The sequence below is a fragment of the Rhinatrema bivittatum genome, chromosome 12 (genome assembly GCF_901001135.1).
Source record: "Rhinatrema bivittatum chromosome 12, aRhiBiv1.1, whole genome shotgun sequence".
NCBI lineage: Eukaryota > Metazoa > Chordata > Amphibia > Gymnophiona > Rhinatrematidae > Rhinatrema > Rhinatrema bivittatum.
In genome coordinates this window covers 52,788,787-52,800,910 of record NC_042626.1, presented here as the reverse complement: position 1 = coordinate 52,800,910, position 12,124 = coordinate 52,788,787, and the positions used below count along the sequence as shown (strand labels likewise).

The 12,124-nt window shown below is 48.8% G+C and overlaps 1 protein-coding gene across 1 annotated transcript in view; it reads right to left on the bottom strand.

The window, feature by feature from the left end:
- Positions 1-12,124, bottom strand: part of RND2 (Rho family GTPase 2) — a 60,262-nt gene that overhangs the window by 15,164 nt on the left and 32,974 nt on the right. Inside the window, exon 3 of the mRNA XM_029572691.1 lies at positions 6,993-7,102. Within this exon, the coding sequence (XP_029428551.1) occupies positions 6,993-7,102 (110 nt within the window). The remainder of the gene's footprint in view (positions 1-6,992; positions 7,103-12,124) is intronic.

Genomic DNA, 12,124 nt, shown 5'->3' with positions numbered 1-12,124 from the left:
GGGTACAAATTGCATTGTTTTATTTTTTGCACAAAATCTTGAATTTTAAGACAATTCGTCGCCTGCTAATTCCAGTGTGCTGGTGGCTAACGAAAATATATAAATATTTAAAAAGAGAAAAAAGCTTTAACAAGGGAAAGGAATGAATGCAGTTTCTTTTGTTTATTGTAATCTGTTTATCCTTCCTCAGGCAGCCTCTCCTCCCCCCCACCCCTTTTCCTTCACCTCCATTCATTTTCCATTTTCTTCTCCCACCATCCCCACCCCAGCCTGCTGCTGTATTAGTCACTTGCGGTCGAGAGCAGAGAGGCCTCCTTTGCCAGCCGCTTCCGGTTCTGAACTGTAGGTCCAACGGCCAGGAAGCCCGTTCCCCCCCCCCCCCCCCCCCATAGTGCCTCTCTGGCCTGGCGCGCTTACCCTTCTGCATTATTCTTTTCTGCAATGCCCCCCCCCCCCCCTCGGTTTCTTGTGCATCGGTGTCTATCGGGAAAGCACTGCTCGAGTACAAGGCTCCCGGGCCTCACTCTGCAAAGGTTTGGAACCCCACCAGGGAGAGAACAAGGCTTTCTCTTGTGGCATGCCAAGTCATGAATTACAGAGGACAGACAGATGTGGGGTGAGGCTTTCTGGTTTTTCTTTTTTAATATACGAGAGGACTAGACAAACATCTTCTCCGGGGGTGGTTTAGAGACAGAGGGAGGGCCTACCAATCTCCCCCTCAGCCAGGTCTGGATTTCAGGTTCTTCACAATGAGGAGTCGGGAGCTCCTCTCCTTTGCTCGCGCGCTGCTCCGGGCCCTCTTCCCCTCCGGCCTTCTGCAGCAGGGTGCCCGGATTTTTCAGGGGCTGGCCCGGAGCCCCAGCAATTCGTTCAGCATTCCGGAGCCTCCAGGCCAAATCCGGAGAGGTCCCAGGTATGAGCGCGAGGCAGGGGGCAGGCAGCGTGAGGCAGATGCCACAGCGGCGTTCTGAGGGGGACATTTTTTTTGCCGCCTCAAAATTCTGCCGCCTGAAGCGGCCGCCTCACCCTGCCTCGTTATAGAGCTGCCCCTGGTCCCAAAGTCCTATGTTTGGGAAGCCCTGGACAGGACAATCTTCTAAAGCCTCTTTTAGCCCTAGGATTCTTTGCATCTGAAGCCAGGACCCAGGTGTCGTCGGGAGGCTGGTGCACGCCTTGGGATGATCTTCATGGTGAAGGATCATCCCCAACCTCACCCAAGAAGATTTAATGCCAAAGACCAAAAGTTTCTCAACAAAAACAAACAAAGAAACTGATAATGAGGGATGCCTGCTAATACAGGCATTACAAGAATCCCCAGGATGATTTAAAAATATATAAACAAACAATGAACTCTTTTTCAAAAGCAATGCGGTTTTGTAAATCAGGTCTGTCTGGAGTGGGGGGGGGGGGGGGGAAGAAATAATTTTAAGCATTCCCAGCTGATCACTGGAGATTTGGCAGGTCAATAAAGTCTACCAGATTTATAGGCCCTATTATACCGTGGATGGTGAGATGAGTGATAAATCTTCACACAGCCTTCCACACTGCAGCCCTTTCCTCCTCTCACCTCCCAGCGCCCGAACTTTCAGAAATATTTCTTTTCCCGACATGAAGTCATTGGCTCGGTGATGTGAAGGCTCTTTGTCTGCTTAAGCCGATGAGAGAAAGCTGGCGTGAGGGAGGGGGCCAGGCCTCGCAGCCTCCACCCAATTCGGAAGCGTTTTCCGATCGGCAGAACCAGCCTCGCAATTAAAAAAAAAAAAAATGATTAGGGTCTTCGCTTCATTGCCGTGGCTGGCAACGGACTTTTTTGGGTCGCGAGGCCAAGAGGGCCCACAATGCAATTTATTCATAAAGGCACAGCCTGGCCCGAAACAAGCGACTACTTTGGCTGCCTCACGTGGGGTTTTTTCTTTTTTTCTTTTTCAGTTGCTCACAACCAACAATAATTTGCATAGTGTTATTTGCAGGCTCTGTGCTGGACTCGCTTGAAACCGAACAAAGGAGATTTGTCACAAAAAAAAAAAAAAAGAAGAAAAGTCAGAAACACTGGAGAGTAATTACTGAGAGGGGTGGGGGAGGTTTCTATCCTACAAAGGAATATTTTTTTTTTTATTAATAAGCTGAAGGATAAAAGAGAAAAAAAAGGCTTAAATGTTCCAAGTAGACTCTTCTTCTAAGAGAGAATTCTTCCACAGAAGCCTTTCAGGCGACGCTTCCCCTTCTGACTGCGGCAATCGGCATTTCTCTTTGGCCACTAGCAAGCCGAAACACCTCTGCAAGCCACCCAGAGATGAGCAACTCTGAACGGCTTCTGTAGCCTTGGAGGCTCGACAGAGAAAAGAAGCTGTTAAAAGGCTTGTTTAAAAAAAAAAAAAAAAGATTAGCAAATCAATTTAAAACAGAAACAAAAAAAAACGAGAGGCAGAATGGACTGAGCAAGAGTTCTTAGAGATAAGCCAAATCAGAAGATAACTCCCAATCTCCTGCAAACCAGCAGGGAATCGCAAATAAAACACCCAAATGAGTTACGGATCACTGCCTGGCAAGGCCCTGGCTGACGAGTTTCCCAGATCTGGACTCTTCCCACCACCGAGAACACACACTCACACACCCAAAAAAGCATCAACACCACAGAAACAGAGCACACGCTGCACCCGCATCACTGACAAGGCGCCGATGTACCAAAGGAGCACGCGCTGTGCTATCACTGGCAGCACCACGCTGTTGCTACTTTATTACTTCAGATCTAGCACAGGCTGGGCCGCTCCTATTCGGAATCTGGTGATGCCGAAGGAAAGGAAAACCATAGCCCCAGGATTCAAAGCCCCCCCCCCCCACACACACACACACACACACACACACACTCAAAGCAGTTTGAGGGCAAGGTGTGCGGAGAGAAGGGGGAAAGATCCTGGCCTGCTGAGCTCTACAAAGAGCAGATCTGCCAGGGGGCTCAGCTGAGCCGCTCCGGGTTTTACCCCGCTGCATCTATGGGATTTGTAGTGGCTGCTGGTCTTAGGGAGATTAGAACTACAAGTCCAGCTCAGCCTGCCCCCCAGTGACACGGCGCCATCTACTAACCCAAAAACCAGGGGTAGGGAACTGTGGACCTTGAGTGCCACAAGCCACAATGACCATGCATGAGATATATGTTTGCAAGCAAATGCATTCATGGACATTCAGCGTGGATATCTTGAAATCCGACCGGCCTGTGGAACTTGAGGACGGGTGGGGTTGCCTACCCCTACCCTTAACCGTTCCACGGTTGGAGGTACGGAGCAGCGAGAACAGCCCTTTGCAGAGGTTTCACCGCTAGGGCCAGCTGGAGATCAAAGACGCCGGCCTGGCGTAATGAACACCTGGGAACCATTAGCTTCATGGGGGTAACGCAGGGAAGCTTCCGGTCCCTCCGAGGGCTTCAGATGATTTCAGCCATTACCCAAGCCAAAGTGTATCCTGCCTCCTACTGGCCAAGAACACTTCTAAATGTTCACCTCCTCAGAAGTTATGACAGATTCTGCCCCCCCCCCCCCCCCAAGCAAACAAATACAGGAAAACAAGTCAGACAAGTGGCAAAACCATAGAAATGTGTTCTAGAAAGGTCCAGAAACACTCCTCCTCCCCTCCTTTCGGCACAGCTGGCTGTGGACAAAGTTTTATGCAATGAGACGAGCAAAAACAATCTTAGCATGGGCTTAAAATTAAATAAATAAATAAATAACTTAACAAGTCATGCGAAACGACTTGGCATGCTTGAGATAAAAAGAAATGTCAGCAACAACATGGTCATTCTAATCCCGTGCACGGAAACCCAAAAACGCACTGGCTGAACAGTGTGCTCAAGGTAAAGCGAACACGCTCGGTCCTCTCGCAGGGCTTCCAAGGGGCTACATAAGTACGCCTGCTACTTAGGGAAACGCAGTCAGTGTGGAGAGAAGAAGCAGGAGACCCATTATACTCCTGGAGAGGAGGTCACAGGGAGAGCAGAGTTATATAGGGAAGCACATGACTGCAAGTTTGCTACCAACAAGGGCCCTGAACTTGGTGGTTGGCGAAACAGATAAGGATGGGAAAATAAGTGTGGATGGGCCGTTTTGGTCTTTTTCTGCCGTCATTTCTATGTTTCTATATGCTTACAACCCTCTATCTTCCGTGTCAGTAAAGAGCGTGGTCAGATGGATGTGGTTGGGGACAGGAGGACTCGGGCAGGAATCTGGGTGCCCTGATTGAGGGCGGCACCGGCATTTGACCATTCCTCCAATCTGCCACTATCCTGTGGTGTGGGCACCGCAATGGCTGCACCACACCGTCTGCCACGGCCTCAAAGCTCACAGACGTGAGCTCTGCCCAAAACAACTGGGCAACTGAAAAAAACAAAAAAATCTTCTGAGGCTCAGACTGCTCTTCTCCTCAAGCGTCTTTGGCTACCCTTAACAATGTCAATAATAAACTCCTGGGGGAATTCTGTGCAAAACATTTAAAATTCTGCATTCTTTATATTGGTCAGAATAACATAATATACATGACAGTCTTTAAGTAACAAATCTAAAATGTAATCCAAAAAAAAGTTATTTCTTAAAGCTGCAGAGTTTTAAATATTTTGAGCAGAATTTCCCTAGAAGTTCACTGTAAGAGCATCTCTTCCACACTCTCTCCCTACTCCCTTTGGCCAGTCTCCTTTCACTTTGCCCTCTCAGACCCCCAACTCCTCCATCTTCCACTATCTCTCCCCTCCCCCTTTAGGTTCAATCCCTTCCACTCTAACTCCACTCCCAGAGTTTGACCCCTCTCTCAGTATTGCCCCTCACGTAGGCTCCCTCTGTCTCACACACACACCCTCATACAGTCTCCCTCTCTCTTGCACACACACCCACACAGGCTTCCTTTCTCTCTCACGCATACACCCTCACATAGGCTACCTAAGACTCTTTCTCACGCCCCCCTGCAAACTGGCTCCCTTCTCACACACCCCATACATATAGGCTGCCTGTCTCTCTCTCTCACACACACACACACACACACACACACACACACACACACACCCCTTCATACAGGCTCTCTTTCTCACAAACAAACATCCCCCACTCTCTACAAACAATCCCTTTTTCATACACCAGTTCCCAATCTCTCACACCTATACACACTCCTTCCCAATCTCCTCACACAAGCTCCCTCTCTCCTGCACCCTCACATATGCTCTCTCCCCCCGGCTCGCAGTCTTACACATGCACACCTCTACACAGCCTCACTCTCAGCCGGTCTGCTTCGTCTTTGCCGTAAACAGGACAGGCTTGGCTTGTGGCATACCAGGGCCTCCTCCATTTTTGTCAAATTCTGAGGCAGAAAACGGAAATTCTGCACAGGAAAGGAATTCTGCACAAATTCTGCGCTCCGCAGTAGCGCACAATTCCCCCAGGCCTAATAATAGTAAAAGCCTTTGTCCTATGGCCGATCTCTTAGGTGGAAATACATTGCCTTATGTAAAGAAAGGCAGATTTATTTTTGAAGTGCTCAAGTGCATCTTCCCTGTCTTGCTGTTACCCTCCAAAACTCTTTTCATGTAGGAGAGAGGAATGGAGAAAGGACTAGGGAGACCTACTGGCTAGTCCCTTGCCCCAGGGGAAATCTCCAGGTTAGTGGGGAGATGTGTGTAAGGGACAGACATGCAAATGCCTGCAAAGGAAAAGGAAGAACGTGCAGCTTTCGTCACACCCAGCTACCAATTCCACTGCTCTCTCCACTTTTTTTCCATCTGAGGATTATCTGTGCTTAAGTGTTGAAGAGGGCATGGGATAATCACAGAGAATCCATAGCTGCCAATAAGGGAAAAAGTAGCAGAAGATTCAGAGCTGGAGCCTGTCCGGCAGGCTGCACTATTCCTCCTTGGCAGTTCTCTGAGGCCTGTTTATTTTTTTTGGACTGGTTTTAACTTTTTTTTTTTGGGACTTCTCTGTTCTCCGACGACTTCCTCTCCTGGACTGCAGGAGATCTTCCCTCGGCACTGAAGAGCAGTCCCCAGATGCCAGGCCTCCGTGTACAAGGCTTAGAGAAGCCGTCAAGGCAAGAAGAAAACCGAGCCCGGTCGTGCTTATTTACCTTCCCCTCGGTAAAATGACCGGGCTCACGTTAACAACAGAACGAGGCAGGGGGATTCAACAGCGGCCATTTGCAGAGCTCTCGATAAACGGCGCAAGTTTTGGCAACCTCTCATCTGCATATAACATTCCTTCATTTGCATGCGTGGACGCACACATATTTACATGCTTGCGATAATGTCTTCTAGGACCCCTTTAATGTTCACGTTAAGGCCGTCCTAATTTTACTGTGCGCACGAGAGCCTGAACATGCAAGCTAAAGTTTATTACATTGACTATTTTGGGAGCCCATGTTCCAAACATCTACCACCACCTCTAAGTGTCCTTCCAGATTTATCTTGTCGTTGACACCCCCCCCCCCCCTTTCCCTGTTCTCCTCCCAACCATGTGGCTGTCCTCTTGCACGCAATTTAAAATTTTGATAGAAAGCTCCAAATATTAGCCCTGGGGCACATGTGGTAATGCCGAGACAGGTCCAGGGTCTGGGAACATCCTGTAACTTTAGTCTGGCTCAAGGCTCTGCCGACACCTAACATTTTAAGGCAGGATTAGATAAGCAGCTGTCACGGGTGAACAGGGAAGGGGTTTTATGCACTTCAACCCTATCTTCCGGCTTTCTCAGAGCTGGGTGATCTCATCTCCACATGCCTCGGCCTGCTGCATATAAATCTGCCCCTGCACGGGACAGCAGGGAAAGAACAAAGGCCTACATTAAATAGGGATCTTATACCAGCTCAACCAAGGGGGGACGAGTCCCTGATTTGGCACCAATCCCCCCCCCCCCACCTCACTGTTCCCCCTCCCAGTTGGAAAAGGCACAGCACACGAGAGCCCTGGGACCACAGAATCACCAGGTCTGCACTCACGGGGGTGAGGAGAGAAAAAACAGCAAACCTTTTTCAGCACGCTGTCTAGCGTTTCCGGGCGACTGATGTCGAAACAGATGAGAACGGCGTCCGAGTCGGGGTAGGCCAGCGGGCGGACGTTGTCGTAATACGCGGAGCCTGCAAGGGAGAAAAAAGGGTAAGGCGGAGAAGTGGGTAACAGCAGATATCCAGCGCGTTAGCGAGGGGAAAGGAAGACATGGAGCGTCACTTGCGAACAGCAATCACTTAAGAGCTGGAAATACAAGAAACTGGCATCACGGGGGAGAAGAACTGGGGAGAATGGGAAAAAAAAAAAAATCACTCACTCAGTTTCCTGAAATACAACTTTTGTTAAAAAAAAAATACAAGAAAAGTTCCAAAGAGATTTAGCTGTGGTTCGCTAAATTCCTGTCAGCAGAACGTAGGATGGCAGCGAGAGAACCGCCGCAGCAGGCCCAGCTCCTCTGCAGGCCCCTCTTACTCCTCTCTTGGCACTCGTCTTCAGAAAGAGGAAGTAGGTGCAAACTTTTCTTCTAAAAACTTGCCGTGGTTACAAAGTACCCAAAGGCCTGGGCATCTGCTTTTTGAGTAGGCCCCCCTTTTTTTTTTTTTTTTTTAATGATTATTTCCTCACAGACCACCACCACCACATAAAAATAAATAAATAAATATATATATATATATATATGATCTGCGTGTGTACTTTTCCCTTTTCCTTCCCCCTCCCCCCTCCTAAACTTGCCCTTGCAAATGCCCCCTCTCAAGGGGTAACTTTCAACCGCATTTCAAGTGGGCTAATTCAGAGCTTCCCAAACCTGTCCTGGGCACCCCACAGCCAGTCGGGTTTTCAGGATACCTACCATGAATATGAATGAGATACATTTGCATATGAAAATATTCATGATGGGTATCCTGAAAACCCGACTGGCTGTGGGGTCCCCAGGACAGGTTTGGGAAGCCCTGGAATTGTTAAAACAGACCATTTACATAAGAAAAATCACCAATTCTCCCTCAAAAATTACAACAATTACAAAATACCTCCTTCCCCACCAGAAAATTTCAAAGAAACAGTCCATCTAAATTTAAAAAATTAAAAATGTTGCAACACATGATTACCCCCTACTAAATTCTCTGCAGATTCTTCTCTTCCAGGGAAATCTTGCCCACAGAGCTTGTGAAAATGCAAAAGCTGCCCCCGCTCAGCCCAGGGGAATTGATGCTCGCAAATTTTTCCGCATGTCGGGCAGGCACACGGGTAAAAGGTCATCTACTTGGCTAAAGCCCACTTTTGGCTGTATAAATGCCTCATGACCCCTTAAGGGGGGGGGGGGGGAAGGTGTCATTTTATAACAGCCCCCTCCCGACACTGATGCTTCCCACCCGGCCTGCTGCTCTTCTTTCTGGCCCCAGTGGCCAACGAATTTACCCGCACCGGTTCCCCTTGCCAGCAAGAAATCCCGGCTCCTTTTTCCGGCCAGGTCTGGGCGGCCTCTGCTTCTCCCAGCTCCGTCCCCCCTCTCAGTGGCCCAAGTTTTTTCCATCACCGCTCCCTTCCGGAGGCGCCAGGCACGGAGGTCTGGGCCCCCCTGAGTGACCTGGCACCTGGATTTTTTCCAGCCCTGAGCAGGGCCCACAGTTAGGACCCCATCCACCTGACCATGAGAGCACGGAAGCGTACGATTTCCCTACGAAATTCGGGAAAGCAAAAAAAGCAGAGAATAGCAAGACAACGGGGTTTTATTTACAAACATTTGATATAATGCTTTTTGTCAGAGGCAATCAAATGAAGGATTCACAAATATATGAACAGGTCTACTGGTTAGCAATTTGTCATTATACCAGATGAAGTCCTGGGGAAGGGAAGCTGAGTTCTTCCTACTGAGATGACCCGAGGAAAGGCCTTTGCTATTTTTCCGGAAAGCATTGTAGCTTGATCCCTGCTGTGGAACCTTATTCCATATCTTGGGGGGGGGGGGGGGGGCGGAGCAACTAAAGGCCCTCAGGCTTGTGCAGTGCAATTTGGTAGCGTTGGAGGGTGCCGGCTCTCTGGGTGCTTAAGCACCCTCAATTCTTGAGCAAAGGGAGGGGCCATCTGTAGTTCAGGTTAGCAAACCCCCCTCCCCCCCAACCCAATCGTTTTGACAAGTTGGCACTAATGGTGGAGCATAGAAAGCAGCCTTTTGTGAGAAGCGGAGCTCCCTAGCAGGGATGTAGAAGGCAAGGAGACAGAACAAAAGTATTCACGGGCCAGTTTGTTCACACATTTGTAGACAAAGCAGAGTTTTAACTTTAATCCTGGTTTCAGCAGTGTAGCCTGCAAAGCAGGGGGCCTTATGCAATCCAATCATTTTGGCTCCTACCAGGATTCTAGCTGCCATGGTTTTTCTTTTCACTAGCTGTAGCCGTTTCAAGCTGGGTTGGGAGATACCACTCAGCAGAGCAGGGATTCCCAGCCCGGGCCATAGAACCCAGCTAACGAGTCAGATCTGCAGGCTATCCACAGGGAATATGCATGAGATAGAGCTGCATACAGTGGAGGCAGTACATGCAAATCCATCTCATGCATATTCCTTGCGGATAGCCTGCAAATCTGACTCGTTAGCTGCCGCGAGGACCGGTTTGAGAGCCACTGCGGTAGAGCGCTGCAGTAATCTAATTGACTGGCAATTAGTGTACGGAGAGCCACAGTGAGGTTGTGATGATAAGGGGCAGTGGTGTAACTAGCAAATCTGGCGGAGTTACATAAGGGAGTGTCTTGTTACCTTACAGACCTGGGATTGGGATCAAGCTGTACCCCTAGGCTTCATGCAGAGTTTTTTGATTGGTTATTTATTTAGATTTATATTCCAGTTTTCAGCACTTCATTCAGGTACTGAAGGTATTTCCCTATCCCCAGAGGGCTTACAATCTAACGGGCCGATAAGGAAAAAGTCGCGGGAGAGCGCCCGCTCTCCTGTGCGCGCAATTTAGTATCGGCCCGCATGCAAATGAGGGCCAGCGGTAAAAAGAGGCGCTAGGGACACTAGCACATCCCTAGCGCCTCTTTTTGGACAGGAGCGGCGGCCGTCAGCGAGTTTGATAGCCGACGCTCAATTTTGTCGGCGTCGGTTCTCAAACCCGCTGACAGCCACGGGTTCGGAAACCGGACACCGGCAAAATTGAGCATCCGGTTTTCAACCCGCGAGCTGATTTAAAATTTTTTTTTTTAAATTTTTATTTTTAACTTTTGGGACCTCCGACTTAATATCATGGCGATATGGTGTTCTGAAAAGCTTTTCTAAGCACTTTCCCAGTGCCGGCAGAAATTAACGCCAGCCTTTGGGTAGGCACTAATTTCTGAAAGTAAAATGTGCAGCTTGGCTGCACATTTTACTTACTGAATCGCGCGGGAATACCTAATAGGGCCATCAACATGCATTTGCATGTTGCAGGCGCTATTAGTTTCAGGGGGGTTGGATGCGCGTTTGACGCGCTATTACCCCTTACTGAATAAGGGGTAAAGCTAGCTCGTTAAAAACACAGGTTAACAGTGCGCGCCACTGGAGCACACTGTACTGTATATTTGTACCTGAGGCAATGGAAGGTAAAGTGACTTGCCCAAGGTCACATGGAGCGACAGCGGGACTCAAATCGTGGTCTCCTGGTTCATAACCTGCTGCTCCAACCACTAGGCTACTCCTCCACTCCCAATGTTGGAACAAGGATCCAGATAGGGAGCGTATCGACCGTAGTGGGTGACTTGCAGCTTAGTCAAAGGAGTTCGGATTTGGAGGGGTTGAGTTTGAGTTTGTGATTGCTGAGCCACTGGGCTACTACTGTCAGACAGTTTCTGAGAGTGGCCACGGGAGAGGCTTGATTGGATCCAAGTTTAAAACACAAAGTTGGATGCAAACAGGTGGCATTTGATGTAAAAGGGTAGAATCCAATCACAGATGAGACGTAGACAGATGTTGAAGAGAACTGGGGGACAGAGCAGAGCCTTGCGGTACTGTCACAAAGGAGGTTTTTAAGACGTGGATTGTTCGTTGGCCCGTCTGATTGATTGAGTTCTTTGGACAGAAAGGATTCAAACCGTCTCAGGGCCATCTCTTCCATACCGATATTCCCTAGGCACTGTATCAAGAGACTGATCTACTATGGCCAAGGATGAGTCACCCACTTCATCAGCATTTACATGAATACCGCTGGTGATGTCCAATAGGACAAATTCAATGCTGTGGCTTTTTTTTTTCAAAGGGGTGAGCTTAAGGGCAGGGGTGGGGAGACTCAAAACAGAGCCTGCCACCACATTTCCTGCATTAAAGTTAAGGAAAAGCAGCAGTGTTTGAACTGGAGCCTGTGGCTTTGGACTGTGGGATTTCTCTTGCAGTTTAAAAGCAGATCCCTAACCCTCGCTCTCAGACACACTCACACACCCCCGTCAGAGTTTGGTGTTTTGGCCCCTGTCTGATGTTGAAATGGTACGTTAGGGTGGGCCACATCAGACAGTGCAAAATAGTTCCCGAAATCTGAGCACGGGGCGAGGGAGAGAAGAAGCACATCGCCACTCTGTAAAACCGCTGCCTCTGCTTGGCCTGTAATCATCTGTGCGATAGAAGCAGCAACAAGGGGAACTATGCAGTCAAACTATGCAACAAAAAAAAAAAATGGTGGGTTGTTTTTTTTTTCATTTTTAAAAATAAAAGCCAGCTGACGCCGCAGGTCCCTGTTTAGCTGCATCCCCAGCTTCAGCGAAAACACCTTTCTCCCCTTGAAGCTATTCTGCAGTAGCAAAAAGAGATTGGGGGCAGGAGGCGATGGAAAGGAGGCTGAAACAATAATGCTGACATCTGCCTTCTGCACCACAAAGGCAGCTCCACCGACTGAATCACCTCAAACCCCCCAGCTTCCTCTCCAAGCCAGAATCCACAATCTCTCTTCTTTGTGCTCTTAATACACTGTGGCTGACATGTTTCTCTGCATTTTGTTTTTGGAATAAAAAAGTATGCACTTTTAATTATGGCAATATTGCTTGGTTTGAAATATATTAAAAGCCCCTCCCCCATCAGACTCTATTCTAATGCTCCATGCAGTCTTCATGCTTTACATGAATCAGCAGGACGCCTGCACGAGGCCCTCACGGAGAATGGCTTCTCAGATGTCTGTGCTGTGCCTGCATGG